Source organism: Cetorhinus maximus, chromosome 2, assembly GCF_964194155.1.
Source record: "Cetorhinus maximus chromosome 2, sCetMax3.hap1.1, whole genome shotgun sequence".
Classification (NCBI taxonomy): domain Eukaryota; kingdom Metazoa; phylum Chordata; class Chondrichthyes; order Lamniformes; family Cetorhinidae; genus Cetorhinus; species Cetorhinus maximus.
In genome coordinates, this window is record NC_135880.1 from 118,462,522 (window position 1) to 118,484,478 (window position 21,957).

The 21,957-nt window shown below is 41.7% G+C and overlaps 1 protein-coding gene across 1 annotated transcript; it reads right to left on the minus strand.

Annotated features, from left to right (window-relative positions):
- Positions 1 to 13,010: 13,010 nt before the first annotated feature.
- On the minus strand, positions 13,011 to 21,225 carry minar2 (membrane integral NOTCH2 associated receptor 2). Its single transcript, XM_078559383.1, has 4 exons — positions 21,064 to 21,225; positions 20,397 to 20,645; positions 13,365 to 13,370; positions 13,011 to 13,196 (listed from the first exon to the last, which is right to left on the minus strand). Exons 1-4 carry the CDS (start codon positions 21,223 to 21,225, stop codon positions 13,011 to 13,013), a joined length of 603 nt encoding a protein of 200 aa, XP_078415509.1.
- Positions 21,226 to 21,957: the final 732 nt, after the last annotated feature.

Genomic DNA, 21,957 nt, shown 5'->3' on the forward strand with positions numbered 1-21,957 from the left:
GGATGGATCCTGAATTCCCAGAGAAGCTAGAGAAGGACCCCAATTCTCAAAGCATGAAAAACTAAAGAAACAGAAACCTGACCTGGGAGAAGTGCACCTAAATTGATGACACTGTTGGAGGTTGCCTAAATAAAAAGCTTCATTGCAGACATGGAGGCTGAAAGACTCCACCAAGGCACAGGGAGGTCCGTTGCCACAACTGATCCAAGACTTGGATCAAGGAATCTGGCCAGATCACAAAAAGGCTGAGCAAAATTTAAAAGAAAGGACAAAAGGCTGAAAAAAGAAGAATCCACTGTGCAAATTAGAAAAAAGAACCTGAGTGAAAGCAGAGTCAAGAGACCTAGCCAAATCACAAGAAGGATGAGCAAAATACAGTGAAAAAAAATTCTTAAATTACCCTTTAAAATAGACAGCTACCAGGATCAGAACATCCAGAGTGTAGCTGCAAGAAAGCTGCAGCGACGGGTCCCCAGCCGACAACATAACATGTGGTGGCTAAGCTGGTCTGGAGAAAAAAAGTTTTAAAAAACGGCAGGCAGAGTAATAAGAAAGAAAGAATCACTTTGAAATCGATCTTCAAAGCTCAGAGGAGAGATTGCTGGCAAGCACAGTTAGTTATCGAAGTTTTTTTTGGCATTAAAATGAAATGGTCCCATCAGAGCAATGGGACCCCGTCAAAACTGACAAACACGGGAAGATCCCAGAGAAGCAAAAAAGCCAGCAGCTGCAGAGCCATCTTGAAGAGAATAAAAATTAAAGAGGTAATTACCTGTTAGAAAAAATGGTCATGCACAGAAAATTAAAACTACCAGACCCTTTTTGGCTAAGGCAAGGACTAAATCAGACACAATTTTGGGAGTCTTGGAGAAGAAAATTTTAAAATTATTGAAGTGCATCTAGTTTAAGCACAAAATATGATGAAGTTCAGATTAATATGTTTTTACACTCATTTGATGAACTTGCTGATAAAGTAATCCTAATGCAGTGCATTGATACGTCCTCAACCAGTTTCGATGATATTTTAAATGCCTTTGATGAATTTTTTTATCTTGAGGACCTTGTAAAGATAACAAGGGGTATAGAAATCCCCCAGCAAAGTGAAGAAAAGGAAAAAGTCGATACCTGAACAAACCACACAAGGGTGCCAGAGAGGTACAGAACTTTCCAGAAGTCCCAGGAATCTATCTCCTTGGGCAGCCGAAGACAGGAGTCCCAAATTATTTTCTTTTTGAAGACGCAGACATGTTTCCAGAACTGTACCAGCAACCATCAGTGAACAATAAAGGAAAAGCTCTGCAGCAGGTGGATCAAGGAGCAGAAATAAAATTAGAAAATGTTTGTATTAAAGCTGTACTGGATGATTTGATGCGCAAGATTCGATCTGGGTATATACCTTTGGAAAGGCATGATAGACTGCAGTCTTCAATGAACCACACTGTTCATGATTTGACAAACACATTTCAGAGATGACACAAAGGTACAGGAAGAAATAATGACCCTCAATTCCACAATTGGCAGATTGAAGCGGGAGTTGGGAAAACTCAACCAGCTGTACAGCCAGGCACAACAGCAGCCAAAAAAGGCACACAAAGAAGTTGTGGCCCTGAAAGACTCTGAAAAATCAATACATAACTATGGAAAAACAGAAGGAGCTAAAAAAGCTGTTGAATACAATTCAGCAAAAGCAGTGTGGAGCTATCAGTAGCAACAAAGCAATGCACCAAAGCATAGCACAAGTTGGCAAGAGGTCAACAGGAAAATAAACAGTTGAAAGAACAGCTGATTGTCCTTCAAGATCAAATGCAAAAGGTCTACATAACCCTTTAGCAGCATGAAAAAATGAAGACTGTCTTAAACAGCAGAATGGAAGAATAACAGAAGAAACTTGAGATTGTTGAATTACAAGAACACTCAAGACAAAGCAATTGAGCTTTGCAAAGAAAAGGAAGTACCTTCACACACTACAAGATCCCTTCAGTCAAAGTTAGTTCCTCTGGAGAATTACGAAGAGAAACAAAATGAATTTAATGTCACCCTGAACGAACTGAAGAACCAGTTGGCAGAGAAGACTCAGCAATGTTTTACATTCTAGGTGGCAGCCAAGAGGTACAAGAAAGAGACCACACAGCTGAGGAAAACAGTTGGATATTTGGGGAAAAAAATCACATCACCAAAGATGCATATGAAGAAATGAAAATCACTAACCTAGAATAGCAAGAGAAAGTACATGTTCTCATAAAAAAGCATGAAGAGTCTCAGAAACAATTAGAAGTAAAATTATAGAATGTGAGCTTGAAAGATAGCACAGTGGAATTAGGAAAAACTAATCAGTATAGAGAACAAACTTTCACGTATTGTTAGGAAATAGAGTTAGTTTAAGTAAGTTATATTGGTATTTGTGGGCATTAGGAATGAGTTTTAGCTTTAAAGTTTAAGTTTGATTTGTATTTCTGTATCTGTGTGTTAAGAAATGTCAAATTGAGTTTTAGTTTCACTTTAAAGGTGCTTGCATTTCTAATAAGAGTTTTACGACTTAAGTTAAGCAAACACAAGAATAGAAAAAAACAGTGCTGTTGCCTAGCAACAGGGGTCCAGAGAGGCAGGTACCTCCCACAGACATACACAGAACAAGAGAAACAGCAGCTTTGATTTGGAAGCTGGTGGAGTTCAGCAATTGTTGAAGACAGCTGTCAGGCAAAAACAGCCTATAAGGGATAGATAGCCAGTCCCAAGCTAAAATTAGTTGAAAGTAAGTGCCAGAGAGAGACTGGAGCAAAGGGAACAGATATCCAGTCCCAAGCTAAAGAAAGGACCCCAGAATCCAGGGGGGTTGAACAGGAGAAAGTCCCAAGCAGACCTTCTAGTCAAAGGAAGGAAGGAACATGGAAAAGTTCCTGTTAAATGAAGTTAAGAGTGAGGGGCACATAGAAAGGCTCCAAGCTTCATATTTCAAGAGACAAAAGCTGCAGAAAGCAGATTTATAGCGAGAACAGTTTGCAAGAGGCAAGAGGGTCCAAAAAGATAACTGAAGATCTGTAACTCATGTGAAGCAGTGGTACTGTTGGTGGCTAAGCCAGTGAGAGAGAGTGCATGGAAGACAGCTTGAATGCATGTGGTGACCCAGGAGAGTTCAAAACCCTGGAGATGAACCCTTGGCGAAGGTGTCAGAGAGAAAGCGTTGGTTTGGGAGAAGATTCCAAGGGGAGGTCTTGGAGAGTGGAGATTGGAAACCCTCATGTGAAAGACAGAGTACAGTGAGACCGGTTGGCTCACTGTGTGACAGGTGTCTGGGGGGCAGTTGAGGAGATATCCATACCATCTGGTTGAGATGGCATCTGTCACTTGGTTTCAGAGTGTGCTGTGTCTGACCACAGATCACCTATTTGTACATGGACTGTGTACTTACTGTGAACATTAAAGTATAAGATAGCTTTTGTAAGTTGTGTTACCCTTACAAATCTGTTAAGGTCTAGTTGTGGGTGAAGGAGTATTGTAATATAATTAATCTTTTCTTGTTTAATAAATGCTTTATTCTTTTGTTAAAAGTTCATCAGCTGACTTCTGTGACTCTGTTCAGTAGCCACTCTCCATGTATCTAAACAAACAAATAAGAGTTAGGATCTATCAAGCTGGGTTCCACCCTGGGATCAGGCTTGTCCAGGAGTAACCTCTGCTGGGATCATAATGGTGTGGAAATGGAGTTTTCTAGTGACAAATGAGAACTGAAAACACTGGACTGTTGCTCACAGGAAGTTGAACACATTGAACAGGACTTGAAACACCTAAATGACAAACATGTGGAAGCAAATTCAACAAAGATAAGTCTTCAATTAAAACTTGATGAACTTCAAACAGTAGAAGTCTTTATTAAGTATTATGAACATTGCCTGAAACAGGAGAAGGAATTGTTGATGAATCAGAAAGGTTGGTTGAATGTGGAATTAACAGACAAGACTGAAGTTCTTGAACTTCAACCTGATCTGAAGAACATGAAAGATGAGATGCGCAGCATGGAACAGCAAATCCAGACGTTAAAAGCAGAAAAGGAAATTTCTAAGAAACAGATTAATGATGTAACGAGTGAATTGGAAGAATCTAAGGAGCAGTCAGAGACCATGGAAGAAAGACTCTGAAAGGAGCTGAATTCCCAGGTGAGGTTGTTAAGTTTGTGTTAGAATTTCACGGATAACTTTGGAACAAGGACAACTGAGCACACCAGAGTAGTTGCTGAGCTAAATGAAAAGATTCATAAGCTTGAAAAAGTATCGGAAAATAAGAGAGTAAACAAATATTTGGATGAAATTGTGCAACAGGTGGAAATGAATGTTCCAATTTGTAAAAATTCATTCACGGGATGTGAACTTCACTGGCTGGGCCCATCCCTAGAAGCCCTCGAGAAGGTGGTGGTGAGCTGTCTTCTTGACCTGCTACAGTCCATGTGGTTTAGGTACACCCAGGGTGCTGTTAGGAAGGGAGTTCCAGGATTTTGACCCAGCAACAGTGAACGATGATATATTTCCAAGTCAGGATGGTGAGTAACTTGGAAGGGGTAGTGTTCCAATCTATCTGCTGCCCTTGTCCATCTAGATGGTAGTGGTTGTGGGTTTGGAAGGCGCTGTCTAAGGAGCCTTGATGAATTCCTGCAGTGCATTTTGTAGATGTACACACTGCTGCCACTGTGCGTCAGTGGTGGAGGGAGTGAATGTTTGAGGATGTGGTGCCAATCAAGTGGGCTGCTTTGTCCTGGACAGTGTCAAGCTTCTTGAGTGTTGTGGGAGCTGCACTCATCCAGGCAAGTGGGGAGGATTCCATCACACTCCTGACTTGTACCTTGTAGATGGTGGACAGGCTTTGGGGAGTCAGGAAGTGAATTAGTCCTCACAGCATTCCTAGCTTCTAACCTGCTCTTGTAGCCACAGTATTTATATGGCTAGTCCAGGACAGTTTCTGGTCAATGGTAACCCCCAGGATGTTGATAGTGGGGGATTCAGTAATGGTATTGCCATTGAACGTCAAGGGCGATTGGTTACATTCTCTCTTGTTGGAGATGGTCATTGCCTGGCACCTGTGTGGCGCGAATGTGACTCGTCACTTGTCAGCCTAAGCCTGGATATTATGCAGGTCTTGCTGTATTTGGACATGGATTGCTTCAGTATCTGAGGAATGGTGCTGAACATTGGGCAATCATCAGCGAACATCCCCACTTCTGACCTTATGATGGAAGGAAGGTCATTGATGAAGCAGTTGAGGACACGACCCAGAGGAACTCCTGTGGCAGGATTCGAACCCGCGTCCCCAGACCATTACCCTGGGTCTCGAGATTACTAATCCAGTGACAATACCATTACGTCATCGCCTCCCCCTTAAAATATCTTTAAACATAACTATCCTGGAAGCACCTGGTGGACCCCACTGAAAAAGAAAACCTGAGTCCACTCTAGGAATGAATGGAGTGCACATTCCCTCCCCAAGGAACAGGAGAAACCCATGATGTCTGAACAAAGCAGATGGGTTGTCAATAAAGAGAAATGCAACTCGAAGGAGTGCAAAATGCGAATCAAGTGGTTGCAACCAAGTACTGGAAACACAAAGTACTACAATTTCAATGCCAAACCGACAAAGTCAACCCAAAGCTTCTGAGACTACCATTCCTCCAATGGGACAGACTGAGATCTAGAGGAATTGTCAAGTCTATCTGAATTTATAAAGACAGAGACTTGATGGGGAGAGAAGGGGTAGCAAGTAAAGTAAAGATTGTATTTTAAGCAGTTATACCTCATTGGAAGAGGGGAAAAGTTATTTTTTAAAAAGAAAGGGGGATGTTTTATATGACTTTAAGGGATAGCAGCATGCCATTATAGTATAAAGCTGTTTGGCAGGGCAAAGGTTAATGTGGGGCTGGAGAACAGTGCTGTTCATGATATGATGGAGAGAGTCAAATGATAGCAGTCTGAGAGTAGAGTCTAGAAGGAGCCAGCATGGAGACAGCACCCATACATGGCAGTACTTTGGCTATGTACATAGTTATGGATTAACAAGAAACCATTTATGTTTAAATATACAAGCCTCCAGACCTCTTAGTGAGGCACCAAACAAACCTTTACAATAGAGACCTGTACTGCTGCATCTTGTGAATAATCCTACCCACAAGGAAAAGATCTGTGTCTTGTTTAATGCTTCACCTCTTGGCGTGAATCCATTTAACATTAGTCATGTTGTTATCGCTCCATGTCCCACCAAGGGAGGCACTGCAGAACCACCACTGGCTTGAGGGTATTGTTACAACATGTCCCCGAGTGAGATCACCAATTTGTTAAGATCCCAGACGAGATACCCCAAATTGTTAACTTCCCGAATGGGATCCCAATTTTGTTATGCTCCCAGGTGAGGAGGAGTGAGCTGGCTCCACTTCTTTATTCAACCCGCTCGGTTGGTCGCAACAAGGTTAATTTTAAAAAGATCCCTTCCATCGTGGATACATTTTCCTAGTCCAATATGTATTAAAAGGAGCCAATTTAACCAGGCTTTCTTGAGTCAAAGAAAGAGTAAGTTTATTAGTTACTAAAAATCCAAGAAAAAAAAAATACAAACACAATGCACATACTCACAGATCAGAAATGAGAAGTTGAGTCCAAAAAAAGAGTTTTTAAAAAGATATACGAATCAGTCTTTGGCTTGTCTGTGAGGAGTAGATGGTGAAATGTTGCAGCCGTTTAATTGGGTGATTCCGGTAAGCTGACTTTGGCAGCTGAACAGCTGGTTTGGAGATACTTGGTTCTGCAGATTAGCTGAAGGAGCTGTCCTGTTTCCTTTTTGACTGTGACTTTACTGACTTGCCTCCAGCCAGAGAAAGATAGAGATCGATTTTTACCTGCATGCTACAGGGATGCCTAGTTGATGTTCTTCTACTGTGACCTTCACAGCACACATTAGCACACCACAGCAAGAACATACAGATCAGGTAGCTTTTTTTTTAAACCCATTTCCTTGTATATTCCTGGAAGGGAAAAAGAAAACATGTCTTTCACACAGAATCTGCTTTCTTTCAACTCAGACCATTTCCACATTATGAGATATCACCCAACAGGGGATGGTTTCTGCTGAGATGTGGTAATCAGTCTCCATTGTCTCTGCAAACACAGGAGATTAACTTCCCTATCCCGATGTCTTTTGCATTGCATCTCTCCCTTTCAAGTGCCTGTGTCTAAAATAGGCCTTGACACCTTTTTTAGGTGCCACATTCCATGTTCTCTTTGGACTAGTTGGTCAAGTATAATCCACATAGGAATTTTCCAGAAAGTGGTCACTTTATAGTCTCAACCAACTTTTGCGTGTATACCCTATTTAAAAAACGTATGTAATACTTAAAAAGTTCAATATGTCCATAAGTAATTCATGGCTGTGATCCGCTGTCATGACACTTTCCCCACACGACAAATGAAATGAGAATCATTCTCATTTCATTACAAAGGGAGGAAAAAAATTATAAAACAACAAACACACTCACACGCAGATTCATTCTCATAGCCTTTGTCAATATTATCTCTTCAGTTCTAATCAGGTCTCTTTAAGTTCTGGACAGGGCAGCTGAAATCACATTTGATTTCCCAGCAATGTGGGTGATTTTTAGGTGGTATGGTTGGAGAAACAAACACCACCAGAATAACCTGGCATTCTGTGCCTTCAACTTTTCCACAAAGGTTAACAGGTTGTGGTCAGTATCGATTGTGGTCTCTCTGTATCCAGTTCAGACATATATCTCAAAGTGTTTGAGAGCCAGTAATAAACTGAGAGTTTCATTCTCCACTGTGGAGTACCTTTTCTGATGGCTTGTTTTTTGGCGAAGTACCCGATTGGTCTCTCTACACTTGATTTGTCTTCCTGGAGGAAGATAAGCCCTATCTCGATGTCACTTGCATTGACAGCAATTTTATATGCTTGATTAAAGTTTGGAGCTGCAAGCACAGGCTCACCTATTAAAATAGCTCTCAGCTTTTTGAAATCTGTCTGGCATTTCTCAGTCAACACCATCTTTACCTTTTTCTGTAGTAGGTCTATCAGCAGAGCTGCGATTGTGCTGAAGTTTGAGGCAAACTTGCGGTAGAACCCACCCATCCCCAAGAAACTCATGATTTTCATCTTGTTGTGGGAATGGGGAACTCTGCTACTGCTTGTACCCTTGCTGTCCTGGGCAGTACTTGTCCTTGACCCACGACGTGTCCTAGATAGGTCACCGAATTCGCTCTTTGTGAGATTGACCACTAGGTCTGCTGACTACTTTCTGGAAGAGGGCTTCCAGTTGCTCTAAGTGAGTTTCCCTGGTGTCACTGTACACTAGGAGGACGTCTTAGGTATACCATGCAATTGGACAAGCCCACTACCTCCTGGTTCATCATCCTTTGAAAGGTGTCTGGGGTATTTCAGAATCTAAATGGCATGACTCAACACTGGTATAACCCATCCAGTGTTACAAAGGTGGAGATTTCCTTTGCATGGGTGATCAAGGGAACCTGCCAGTATCCAGAATAAATCTACCGTTGTAATGTAGGCTGCTTTACCTACCCTATCTATGCGGTCTTCCAGCTGGAGTATTGGGTAGGAGTCAGCTCTGGTCACTGCTTTAACCCTTTGGTAGTCTATGTAGAACCTTGTGGAGCTGTCTAGTTTGGGTATGAGCACAACTGGGGAGCTCCAGCTACTGCTGCTAGGCTCTATGAGTTGGTACTTCAGCATGCAGTTAATCTCCTCTCAAACCTGGGTCAACTTCTCTGGGCCTAGGCAACAGGGATGTTGTCTTATGGGAGGGGCCTCTCCCACATCCACATCATGCAGTGCTAGTGTGGTTCAACCTGGCCTGTCTTTGCATAAGCCTTTAAATGCAGTGAGCAGCCTTGTCAAGTCTGCTCATTGTTCTGCACTTAGGTGTGTGAATAAGGAATCTAAGTTAACTAGTATCTCTGTGCTGGTTAGCCGGGAGTAGGGGGTTGAATGTGGGCCTCACTCATGCCTCCCTCCAATTCATCTCCACTGCTACCCTCATCCTCTAGGTCAGTGGCAATGGGCAGATCGTTGGCCACACCTTTTCAAATTTTGGGTTTTCTGGCTTTCGGGCAAAATTCTAAACCTAAGTGCCTTGCTAGCTCTTTTAACTGTTCGAGGGACAGAACTTTTAAATCCTCAAAAGTAACATCCCCTTCTCCTAGGCAAGCACTAGCATCAAATGTGGACATTTCTACACTTTAGTATTTCAGACTCAGGGAAACCTTTTTGCAGTTTTTAAAATTGATTTCAAAGGAACAATTTACTTTCCCAACTCTAATTGTTGTGTCTGTGGGAACTATTCCGGCACGAAGCCCCCAATTTGCTACGTCCGGTCCCCAGGCGTGGTCCCCCAATTTGTTATGATCCCAGACAAGATACTCCAAATTGTTAACTCTCCTCAACAGGACCCCAGTTTTGTTGTGCTGCTTCCGAGTGACGAATGATGAGCTGGCTCCCGTTCTATATTCAACCCCATCAGTTGGTCGCAATAGATTAATTTAAAAAGAATCCCTCATCAGTACCATTTCCCAGTCCAAATGTATTTATGTTTTAGAAAGAGCCAATTTAACCAGGCTTTCTTGAGTCAAAGAAAGAGTAAGTTTTATCAGTCTTGGGCCATCCGTGAAGAATAGATGACAAAATATTGCGGCCATTAAGTTGGGTAATTCCGGTGGAGCTGATATTGGCAGTTGAGAAGTTGGTTTGGAGAAACTTGGTTCTGCTGGTTAGCTGAAGGAATTGCCCTGTTTCCTTTTTGACTGTGGTTTTGCTGATTGCCTCCAACCAGAGAAAGAGAGAGGTCGATTTTTACCTGCAAGCTGCAGGGATGCCTAGTTGATGTTCATTTGCTGTGACTTTCACAGTACACACAAGCACACCAGAACTAGAACACACAAATCAGGTTTGCAGCTGGTTTTTCAAACCCATTTCCTTATGCATTCCTGGAAGGGGAAAAAACTTTCGCCCAGAATTTGCTTTCTTTCAACCCAGACCATTTCCACATTCTGAGGTATAACTCAACAGGAGATGGTTTCTGCTGAGATGTGGTAATCAGCCCCCATTGTCTATGCAACCACAGGAGATTAAAGTCCAGTCTTTTGCATTGCATCTCTCCCTTTCAAGTATTTGTGTCTGAAGTAGGCCTTGACATCTTTTTTATGCGCAACATTCCATGTTCTCATTGGACTAGTCGGTCAAGTATAATCCCCATTGAAATTTTCCAGAAAGTGGTTACTTTACATTAACAGTCAGCTTTTGCTCGTAGGTCTTTAAAAAAAAAACACAATAGGTCTGTAAGCTCAATAGGTCCATAAGTAATTTGGAGCTGTGATCCGCTGTTGTGACAGCATAATTACACCTATCTGAAAGCTCACATAGGCAGTCTCCATTAAAATGTGGAAATATGTCTGATTATCGCATTGCCTTTAATTCTTTTTCACTTGAAGGTTATGCTTAGTTTTTATTCCCTGTGTACAGCACTAAGGGAAATCAACTGCTGTATTAGATTTATTGTCCATGCCCTGTATTCCTTATTCTGGCCATCACCATCTGTCATGTTTGTCAGCTCAATACGATATCCCTATTATAAAATGACTTGTCACACAATGAGCCCTGCAGCTACGAGCATCTACCACTAGATAGAGCATTTTAAGTTTCTGAAACAGCAGATTTCCAAACTTATAGAGGCGATTTTTCATGCAGTGACGGTGTGGAGGTGGATGTGCTGGCAATTTTCTGCTACTGGCTGACATGGTGGTCTAGCCGCATGTTCCCACCCACTTTCAGTCAGGCTGCTTCTGCGAGGGGGTGACAGCTATCCATTCGTCAGCGGTGGGTAACCATTAAGGGCAATTAAAGTACCGTAGTGAGGGCACTTAACAGATGCTGTCTGGAATTTTCCAGACAGTAGATGGGGCCCCTGCTGAGTCTGATGCTCAGCAGATAGTTGGAAGCAGCCTCTCGTCAGCAGGTTGGTGGGGGGCGGGGCGTGGTAATGGTGGAGGGTGCGGGGTGGGGAGTGGTTTGGGGGGTGTTGCTAGCTAAGGCCTCTTTTAATTCTCACTCCTTCCCCAACACTGTGGTTGCCAGAGGGCCTTAGCTGTGGCCACAGACCACCCTGTGAAGGGGTTTTCCCTCCATGATGCTGGTCTGGCAGCTGCAAACACATTTTATTTTTAAACTTTTTAAAGCCTTCAGAGGCGCCTCCATCTTGAAGTGCCCTCTTGTTTCTCCCTTCTACATCGGCAGCACCTACTTCTCCCGGTGGGGTTGCTGGCTTCCCAGAAACTCGGGTGCTCCATTGGTCTACCTGACTCTGGAGCCTAGCCAGCATCCTTAATTGGACAGGGCTCCTGGAGACAGCTTCCTAATTGGCTGCCTACTTGAAAATCTCCTCCAGGGTGCTGCCATGTTCACCTCCGGGTTTCTGAACTGGGATTTAGCCCAGCATCAGAATCAGAACCTGGAACTAAAATGCAGCCCACAAATGCACTCTTGAGGAAATTTTGATTCATTCCGACTTCTGATAGGCAATGCCAACAATATCCTGCATTTGTATAGCACCTTTAATGTAATAAAACCTTCCACAATATTCCATAGGAGCTTTATACAGCAAAAGGTCACGCCGAGTCACATGAGCAAACATTAAGGCAGATGATCAAAAGCTAGGTCAAATAGATAGATTTAAATGAGGTAAGAGAGACAGAGAGGTTTAGGGAGGGAAGTTAGAGCTTAGTACCCAGGCACCTGAAGGTATTGCTACCATTAGTGGTGTAATTGAAATCAAGGATGCTCGAGACACTATGAATTAGAGGAGTGCCGATATCTCGGAGGGTTGTAGGGTCGGAGACAATTACAGAGATTGGGAGGGCATCTCGATGGAGGGATTTGAAAATAAGAATGAGAATTTTAAAATTGCGTTGTTGTTTTACCGGGAGTCAATGGAGGTCAGCGAGCACGAGGGGGATAGGTGGGCAGGACTTGGTATGAATTAGGACACAGGCAGCAGAATTTTGTATGATGTCAAGTTTATGAATGGTAGAACATGGGAAGTCAGCTGGGATTGTGTTAGTATAGTTAGGTCTCGAGTATCTGATGAAGAACCAAACCCCCTTCTTGATTATACACAAAATGGATCCAAAAACAGATTTGTAAACACATATTTTAGAAGTACCTGATGCTGATAAAAATGCTATCCTTTATTTATAGGGCTGTCAAACAATTAAGTAAGTGTGCTGTTTCTAACTTTGTATCTTTTTATTTCCAGATTTTAGCAATATCAGTAGGAAGATAAAAGTATTGACCAAATTGGACTAAATACAGAAGGATAATGATCACATGACCAGTGCTGTATTTCACCTTTATTTTATTGAATAGTTTACATTTGCATGTCTTAAATTTACATCATGTAAATCTACTAAAGAAAATCACCTTTCAAGAGCAGAGATTGAACATTTAAAATTAATTCAGTTCTAAAATTAACTCTAAAATCAGCCTCTGAAGGTCTATAAAATAATGTAATCTCAGTCAGTTTAAGATTAGACAAGAATGACAAGAACATTTAAAAATTAAGAAGAATTTTGATGGAGTGAATATGAAGGAAATGTTTCCAGTAGCAGAAGAGTCAGTAACCAGAGGTCACAGACCCAAGGTAATTGGCAAAAGAACAAAAGGGGAGATTAGGAGAAATCCTTTTACACTGTGAGTTATTGTGATCTGGAATGCATTACCTGAAACACTGGTGGAAGCAGGTTCAACAGTAACTTTCAAGAGGGATTTGGATATATACTTGAAGAAACAAAAAATGTTTGCAGGGTTATGAGAAAGGAGCAGGGGAATAGGATTAATTGGATAGTTTATTCAAAGAGTTGGCACAGGTTAAATGGGCTGAACAGCCTCTTTCTGTGTCAAATAACATGAACATGACTATTAAAGTTCTTTATTGAGCCAACAAATATTTATATAATTTAGTATCCAACAACAACTATTAATATAGTAATTACTGTAATTAAAGTACAGGCTACGAATATTAGCAGCGTTACTAGTTTACAGCATTTCGCTCTTTTCAGTTCAGACTCTTTCTTCCTCAGTAAAGAATCATATCCTGGTGTATAAATGTCGTTCAACCAAAATTTCAGGTCGTTTGGATCCTCCTAAATGAATATAAATGAAATTTGAATATTGCTGAAAAGAGAGACATGTTGCTGAAGTTTCTTGTCGTGCACATCAGGACAAATGCAAGAATGTCAAATTTCAAATGGTCACAACAATTTCTACTACAGGAGAAAAAGGTGCTGATTGGTTGGCTAGTCAACTTGTACCAAGTCCTGCCCACTAATCACCTCTGTGCTTGTGCATTCTGGCACAAAGAATGGAGAGCACAGGATGAATAGTGAAGGGTGAACCCAGAGGCATTTAATGACTAGAAGGCCCATTTTATCTGTCTTATATGATTTAACCTCCACTTTGTTAGCTCTACCCAATGGCTGCATTCTTGCTTTTGAGTAGAAGGTTGTGTATTTAAGTCCCATTCCTAGGCCATAAGAACATGTTTGGTAGTTCAGTGCAGTACCAAAGGAGTCAGAGGTTCTGTCCTTTGGATGAGAAATAAACTGAGGCCTATTTTCAGGAGGTCATAAAATATCCATGGTGTTCTTCAAGAAAAAGCAAGGATTTAACTTGATCTACATCTCTCCTTCAATTAACATTACTGAAGCATACATCAACTGATTGTTCATTTTACTTGCACTTTGTGGGATTTTACTCTGGATTTATCGGCTACTGTCTATTTTTACATAATAACAATGATTGAATTCATTGAATGAAAGTGCTTTAGGATGTCCTGAGGTCATGATAAGGTATGAATGCTAATGTTTCCATTCATTCACAAATTCACTCCCTCATTTATCAAGGCATGCATTCAAACATAACATCATGTAATAAAGTATGTATGTAGTATTTGAAGGGTTCTTTTGCAGATAGCATTGTGATGTACTTTTTCTTGGAGTGCCACAAGAACCTGACAGAGTTTCCAGTGGCATTGAAGAAAGCAGCAATATGTTAGGCCGCACAGTCACTCACTCCATCTATCACAAGCATCGTCACAGGTACAACTAATCCAGTGGATTTAGGGTACACTGGGTGAATCACACAGCATGAGTGAGCAACAGATGTGATTGTGAAGGAGGAGGAACCTGCTGCTTTGATGGCCAGTTTGTGTCTGTTTGGTTTTGAAATGCAATCAGTTCTACATGTCTCATCTAGTCAGGTGACTCCTGCCATGAAGTAGCTCCCTGGAGGCTGCCATCTTGAGATTAGTTCAATAAAGACCTACAATTAGAAGGCACTGATAAGCACCTTAAACTCAAAAAATGGTGTCAGGAAGTGCAGATAAAACAGTGTTTTAGAATACTGGAAAAGCTGCAGAGAAGACATGGCTCTGAAAGGCACACAGAAATGCTAAACATTGCTAAAAGCTGCTGAAAATGATAAGAAAAGCAAACAAATCGAAAGTCAAAAGTAAAGTACTGGCTGCGGAGAAGATATAGCTCAGAAAGGCACACAGAAATGTTAAAATGTGCTAAAAGTTGCTGAAAAAGGACAAGGAAAAGCAAACACATACCGAAGGCTGCAAGTAAGATACTGGGTTTGTGAATATGGCACTAAACTGTCAAATCTCAGCTCCTGTTGAACCGAAAGGTGATACATGGAAGAACTGGCAGTTTTCCCACCTGTAATGGAAAACTATGAGCTTGCAACAGAGATAATTAACAAGCCAGAACTGATAAGGATGGCCAATTTCTAATACTGCTGGGGAGGAACTGCTACAAATTGTATACCACCCTGAATCTAACCGATGAACAAAGAAAACAGATGGCAGAGATTTTGAAAGCCTTTAACAAATGCTTTGAACCCCAGTTGAATGTTAGTAATGAACGCTATGTATTCAACTCTAGAGCTCAAGATGAAACGAGATCATTGAACAGTATGTGACTGCAGTAACACAGCTTGCAGAATAATGCAAATTCAGACAGCTAAAAATATGACCTGGTTAAAGATAGATTAGTCTTAGGCATTTGAGACCCCTCACTGAGAGAAAGTCTACTGAAGGAAGAGAAACTGATGCTCAAAAAAGCAATAGGCATGTGTAGAAATGCGGAAGTTGTGAAATGTCACCTAAAGCACTTGTACGGCAGAGCAGACCAGGAGATACACTATGCTGAGAGACATTCCAGGCCGAAAGAGCAGAGTCATCGCAGACATAAGGCAGGATGCAAATACTGCAGAGGATACCATATAGAGGAAAATAACAATTGCCCAGTGTGGGGAGAGCAGTATTTTGACTGCAAGAAGCGGAATCATTTCGCACACAAGTGTTGGGCTAGGAAGAAGCAAAACAAGTCTATACATTGGCCACTGGAGAAATATCAGCAGAAGAGTCTGATGAAGAATAATACACAATACAGCAGGTTGGCTCCATCAGGTCTATAGGTGATAAATGGTTTGTGACTGTTAGAATGCTGATCACAGGACAGCAGCAAGTGAACATGAAGTGTCAGATTGACACTGGTGCATTATGCAACATCATGCCCTTCACAGGCCTCTACGAAGTAGCTCAACTTGGCGATCCAAAAATGAAGCCCTCAAAAGTAAAGTTGAGGCTATATGATGGCAGGATACTCATACCAAGAAGACAAATTAGTCTGAGAGCCCAATGGAATGGCAAGAAGGAAGAGCTATAATTCTAGATCATAAATGGGATGCAGTCTGTGGATTCCAAGTGCCAGCGATTCTGCTCTCTGGTTTCAACATGCTGAGGAATTGGATGGACGGAGCCATCAGGAAGCTTTTTGCTGCCATCATTGCTACCCAGAAAAAGCTGAAGAAATGCCCATTGGAGGGACATTGCATGGGGGAGGAGGTGGAGCCGGGGGAACTGGGATGACAGGACAGGTGGGGGGAGCCGGGGGAACCAAGCTGGAGGAAGTAGCCCGGGATATGGGGGTGAGGGGGAGGAAACAGAGTCAGGGGAGCTGAGGGGAAATGGAGCAAGGAGAGCCGGGAGAGGCCTGGAAACAGGGCCGGAGGGAGTCACTGGTTCTGAGAGAGTCAGGGTTACCGGGGGTGCCAATGAGAGGGAGCCAGGGGGAAGTGGAGCTGGGGGTTCTGGTGATGTTAATTAAGGGAGTAATGTTGGCTGAATTATCTCCTTCATTTCCTTTGAACAATACCAAGGGATATTTTACAACCTCCTCAACAGATAGGCCTCAGTTTAGCTTTCATCCAAAAGAAAGGGCCTTTGGTACTGCACTGGGTGTATGTTGATATTTTTGCTGATTTCAGTGGCTGCGCTCCTGAACATGTTCTAAGCCCATTAGGAGCAGCCCTAAATAAATCATTGTAAATACATGGGTAAGTGCAGGGCAATCAGCCCAAGTTTACACACTGAGAGGTCCTGATAGGGCCATCACCATGGGCTCCCCCCACCCTCTGGAGCTTTTTCAGACACCCGGGAACTTCCAGATTCAAGTGTAAGTGAACACCCTAGAAATTTTGGTGCCAGTGTGGCCTGCAATAGCAGCAAACCTCTCAGCATTCACTGCTATTATGACTGCAAGATTCAGGCCAATTACCCTGGTAGATTCATGGGTTTTATTATACATGCATTCTGGCCTCACAAGGCTGCTTTGAGTCTCCTCTGCCCCAGGATACCCACTGCTGCACTCCACTATCCACAAACATAGACTTTCCAACCTCCCTACATACCCAGCTATGGAGTGTTCCCATAGGTCCCTGGCGGAGGCATAACTATGCCCCCAATACATTTTGATCCCTGATGACATTCACTCTCGCTTCGGGTGGACGTCAGTGTTGGCCATCTAAACAAGTCCTAGGTGTTAAAATTTCCCAGCCATTGCACTCCAGGGCAGGATTATTCAAATCTGACAGTCATAATGTAGACAACAGCTGCTTACAGACCACAAATACAAGAAATGTTATTATAAAAATAAGTTTAAAACTGTGTCACAGACAAAACTTATGTGTTCCTTTTTACTGCCCATGATCAATATGTTTGTGTGTGCTTTCTTACCCATAGAGTAAGTGTCCCAGTTAAATAATTTCCAGCAGCAAGCTTTCTGTAAGTTTTAAAGTAAAGAAGGTTATTTATTATCACACACTTACTCCGGATGTTTAAAACGCGACATCGCACTCACTCATCTCACACACCATTTCACAGACACAAAGATTAGATACAAATGAATTTAAAACAATACAATTACAACTTATGATTATCTCAGTCTCTAGCATGACAGGGCTATAGTTTCTTAGTTGAATTGATGCTTTAGTTGAAATGAAGCTCTTGTAAAGCAGAGGATTCTCAGTAAGCTGTAAGGCTTCTCATAGTCAAACTTCGATGAGGCAGGATTTCAGGTGAACCCAAAGTTTGAACAGGCGAGGGGAGTCCTTCTCCCATTTTTAGGGTATTTCTGTTTATTACCCTTGGCTGCTTGGATGACTTGCAGCTGGTTCAATGGCCTTTTGATTGAACTCTGTCGAACAGCTTTTTGCTGTTATTTTAAAGGCGGACAACAAAATTGCTTCCTCACCATGTGACTTGTACAAGTTCAAAGTCATTTTTTCTAAAAAATGAGTGGTATGTTGATTATACATCCCATGTTGTTGATTGACAACTTGAAATTCACCCAGTCTAGTTTGGATAAAGCACCAATGTAATACTATGGAAGGTTGATGGAATCTATCCACATTCATTGAACATACATGAGCTCTATGTTTCTTTTGTCCATGGTAAAACGCAAAGACAGGCCTGAATAAATGCTATAGTTCTTTTGTTTGTGGTCTGTCCTTAAACAAAAGGATGTGTGAATTCTCCAGATGGCTGTGAATGTCCATATTTAATTAGGTATTTGCTTGAGATTCAGGATTGTCAGGAGCTCAAAATGCCAAAAGGTCACATGATTTGTAGTGGCCATTTTAATAGTTTGGTTGTATTCAAAATTTTGAGGTATTGACTGAAAGTTCATAATATACTGGAACATGACAACTGAATAAGATTGTGTGATATCCTGGAGATTGACGAAAAAATATAAATCACAATAAAATTAAACTGCCTGAATCATAAGGATGAGGAAATCCTTAAGTCCAAACTTAAATCTTATACCATTGATAAAAAATTGGAACTTTTGCTCCATAGGAATGAATTGTAATTAACAAATGCTTTGTAATTAAGGATGATGTTGCAAATTTATATGTAATTTTAAACATGCTTTCATTTAAAGAAGTGGAGACAGACCAGCTGGGACCTTGAGAATGAGTGAGTGTTGGGGGAAACAGCAGACTACAAGCTAGAGAGACAATCATAGTAGCATTCAAAACTGTTAAGAATGTAAGAAACTTTGGATCACAAAATAGTCACTTGCCCCACTGAGAGACAATTTTCTATGACTCCATAAAATGTTATTATAAAATTGATCAACCCTTTGAAAATTTAGTAATTGCTGAAGTTTGAAGGTAAGACCAAGAGGGGTGGGTTTACTGCTATGTCGTATACTTGTCTTACAAATAGGTATACTTTTTGTTTCTGCTAGAAAGCAAGGTGTAATTTATATGCCTTTGTTGCTTGATATGGGGGAAAATGTTTAAGTCGGCGTGCAGGTGCGTGCCTGACCCAATCAGACGCAAAATCATACGGGATGACGTCGGGTGAGAGTCCCAATGTCACCCCACGCTCGTGCGATATTTCGGTCGGTGGGGGCACGCAAAAGTCGGAAGCGCACCTGCTGACAATTAAGAGGCCAATTAGTGCAATTAAAGTTGTAATTGTCTCTGATTTTTCGTGGTCTGTCCAATCTTACGGTTGGCAGATGGGCGAATCGGCCAGGCGGACTTTGCATTTTTCATGAAACCTCATCCAAGGGCGGTTATTAAATTTTAAAAAATAAAGATGTATGGACAGAATTTTCATCATGTATATGTTGTGACTCGTGGACTTTTTTTTCCGGATTTTAAAAGCTTTATTTATTGGTTTTAAAATCTTCAGCTCCCTGAGGCAGCTCTCTGCCTTCAGGGAGCTCTCATTCGGCCCCTGCCCATGCCCGCGCTTACGTCAGCATCCGCCCTCCTCCCGCCCCCACATCAGCAGTGCTGAGCATTTCAGCTTTTCATTTAATTGGCCAGCCAGTGTGAAATTGTGGTCGGGGGCCAATCATGGGCGGTGGTCCGTTCCCCAGCCGCTCCCAGGCCCGCTGATCGCACCCGCACAGCAACCTAAAAATCCTGCACATGGAAGCATATTTAGCACTCCTTGTCCTATGTAAATATTAGTCAAGGTTTGCAAATGCCAAATCAGGAAAGAAAGAAGAGATAAAGCTATGGCAGAAAATGTAATGTTCAATGCATGGAATATATTTTTAAAAAATTAACAAACATGGGAAAGATTATGAGTTAACATGGAAGAAAGCTAAATTGTGCTGTTAAAATCATGCATGCAATATTATTAACAGACATATTAATTTTAATTGAGTAAACACATGATAAAATAACAAATCAAGGAGGTTCATGTGAATGTAATGAAATATTTGTTAAAAAATATTGCCCAGAAAGAATTAAACTCCATCTTGTCATAAAAGACTAGAGATAGAGTCACCTCTCTACTATCACCTTTAGCTTCTTGTTTGCACGCCGAATGGAAAATTCCAGCTTGCGAGTGGGTAACCATCACTGACCACTCCCCCCTTAATGATCCCTGTGGAGCCTGGAGGTAGGACCATGGCAGGAGACCGGCATGCCGGCTTGTTGTGGGAAATTGGGAGCCTGTCTGCCTGCGCAACTGTTTGAAAATTTGGCCCATAGAGTCATTATGGCAAGGAGGCCATTTGTCCTTTCAGAGGCTTTGTTTACACCAGTTGCTCAACTTCAAAACTCATGTCCTCATGTACAACTCCATCCATGACCCTTCCTCTCCTGACCTCATCATGTTTGTTCAGTGCTATGTTCCTCCATGCATACTCCACTCCTCTGTCTCTGGCCTTTGCACTCTGCTTCTATTGCACTGCCATTGAACACAGAGGCTTCAGACACTTTGGTTCCACACTCTGATATATCCTCCCTAAAACTCTGCTACATTACCAGCCCTCTCCATTCATTCAGATGGTTTATCTTTGATTGTGCCTTTACTAAATACCTCCAATGCTCTACTATTGCCCAATGTTGTTCTTTCGCCTCCGTGAACTACATTGTGACATTTGGCAAGATGTTAATTGCAAATTACGGTATATAAATTGAAGTTAAAACATGGATGTCTATTAACAACAATACTTTTTGCAACACATTACCTTGCTTAAATGATCAGCTAGATTTGTTTGTACTGACTGTCTGTCATAATCCTGAATCGTCCAGGATGGATGAGCTTTGTTCTGTTGCCAGCTGTTGTCTGTCCTTATATCTGCATACAAGGGATTTGTCTTGATGGTGGACTTCAAGGTTAGAGGAGTGATATGTTTGCTGAGGACTTTATCGATGAGAACAGGGCCATCACCATACAATTGCAAGCTGAACATCTCTGATACTTCTTGGTCCTTAGTCTAGAAGACATTTAATACACAACAGTGCCGTAACAGTGATGTAATTCACAGCACTATCATCGGAATTAACTTGTAATTATATTATACCTATTGACTCTACCGTCAGTCTGATTGAATGAATGTTTTTTGATTTTAGCAGTAGCTGCAAACACCCATTTCATTTTGCAAAAATAGTGATTTAACACAAGCTACATCCTAATAGATGCAAGGAACAATTACAAAAGTGCACTCAACTAATTAAAATCCAAACTTATTATGGTTACATTTACAGAGGCATTCATATGAATGCTTCATATCTTTTTATCTAGGTCAGTGATTTTAAGATATTTCTTTAAAAATATTAAAGCTTTTTTCTACAAGGATGTATTTTCAATTCTCAGGTCAAAAGCACACCTCTGAAGCTGTTTGACCCACTTACCTGTGAATAGACTTGGTTGTGCCACTGTTGACCACTCAGAGCTGCCCCAGAGAGACCTGTAAAACCAATTTGGCTCAAACCAGGACTTGTAGCTAATGTTTTTACATCTAACTGCAGAAATTTGTCAGGATGGTTGTTATTTGGCAAGACAGATAGATCCATGTTTCACTGTTCTGTCTCACAGTCTCACACTGGGACTGACAAGCAATATACTCTCTTCTCAATTATTAATAAATTGCTGAATATTTAGGTAGATAGCTGAAACATTACCTGTCTGCGGAGCTCCTTTTCGATAGTAAATGAACTAATCTTGGACTGCAGTCACTTATGAATAATGCACACCTTTGTTGTTGGGGCTTTTTCATTAGCACATTGCAGATTATGAGGTAATGTGGAAGAGATGTTTAAAATTATGAAAGGTTGGGACAGGCTAGATAAAAGCAGACTGTTCCCAGTAGTTGAGAGGTCCAGAATGAGGAAGTATAGCTACAAGATTAAATGTTATCAGCTTTCACAGAATGTGCAACACGGTGTCCCTCGGGGAACTCTGTTGGAGCAGAGTAGAGTAGGTAGAAGAGAGGACATGCCCCCTTTTTATGGCACTAGCTGCCGTATGTTAACTATGTGGTTAGTGAATGGGTAAGTCAATGAGTGAGTGGGTAGGTGGGTGAGTGGCCAGGTGGGTCAGTAGGTAGGATAGGTAGGTAAGTGAGTGGGTAGGGAGGGTAAGTGAGTGGGGTGGGTAGGTGGGTAAGTGAGTGGGTAGAGAGAGTAGGCGGGTAGGTAGGTATGTGAGTAAGTAGGGTGGGTAGGTGTGTGAGGTGGTAGGTGGGTGAGGTGGGCATGTGGGTAAGTGGGTAGTCAGGTCACAGGGTTGTTGGGTTAGGAGAGGTA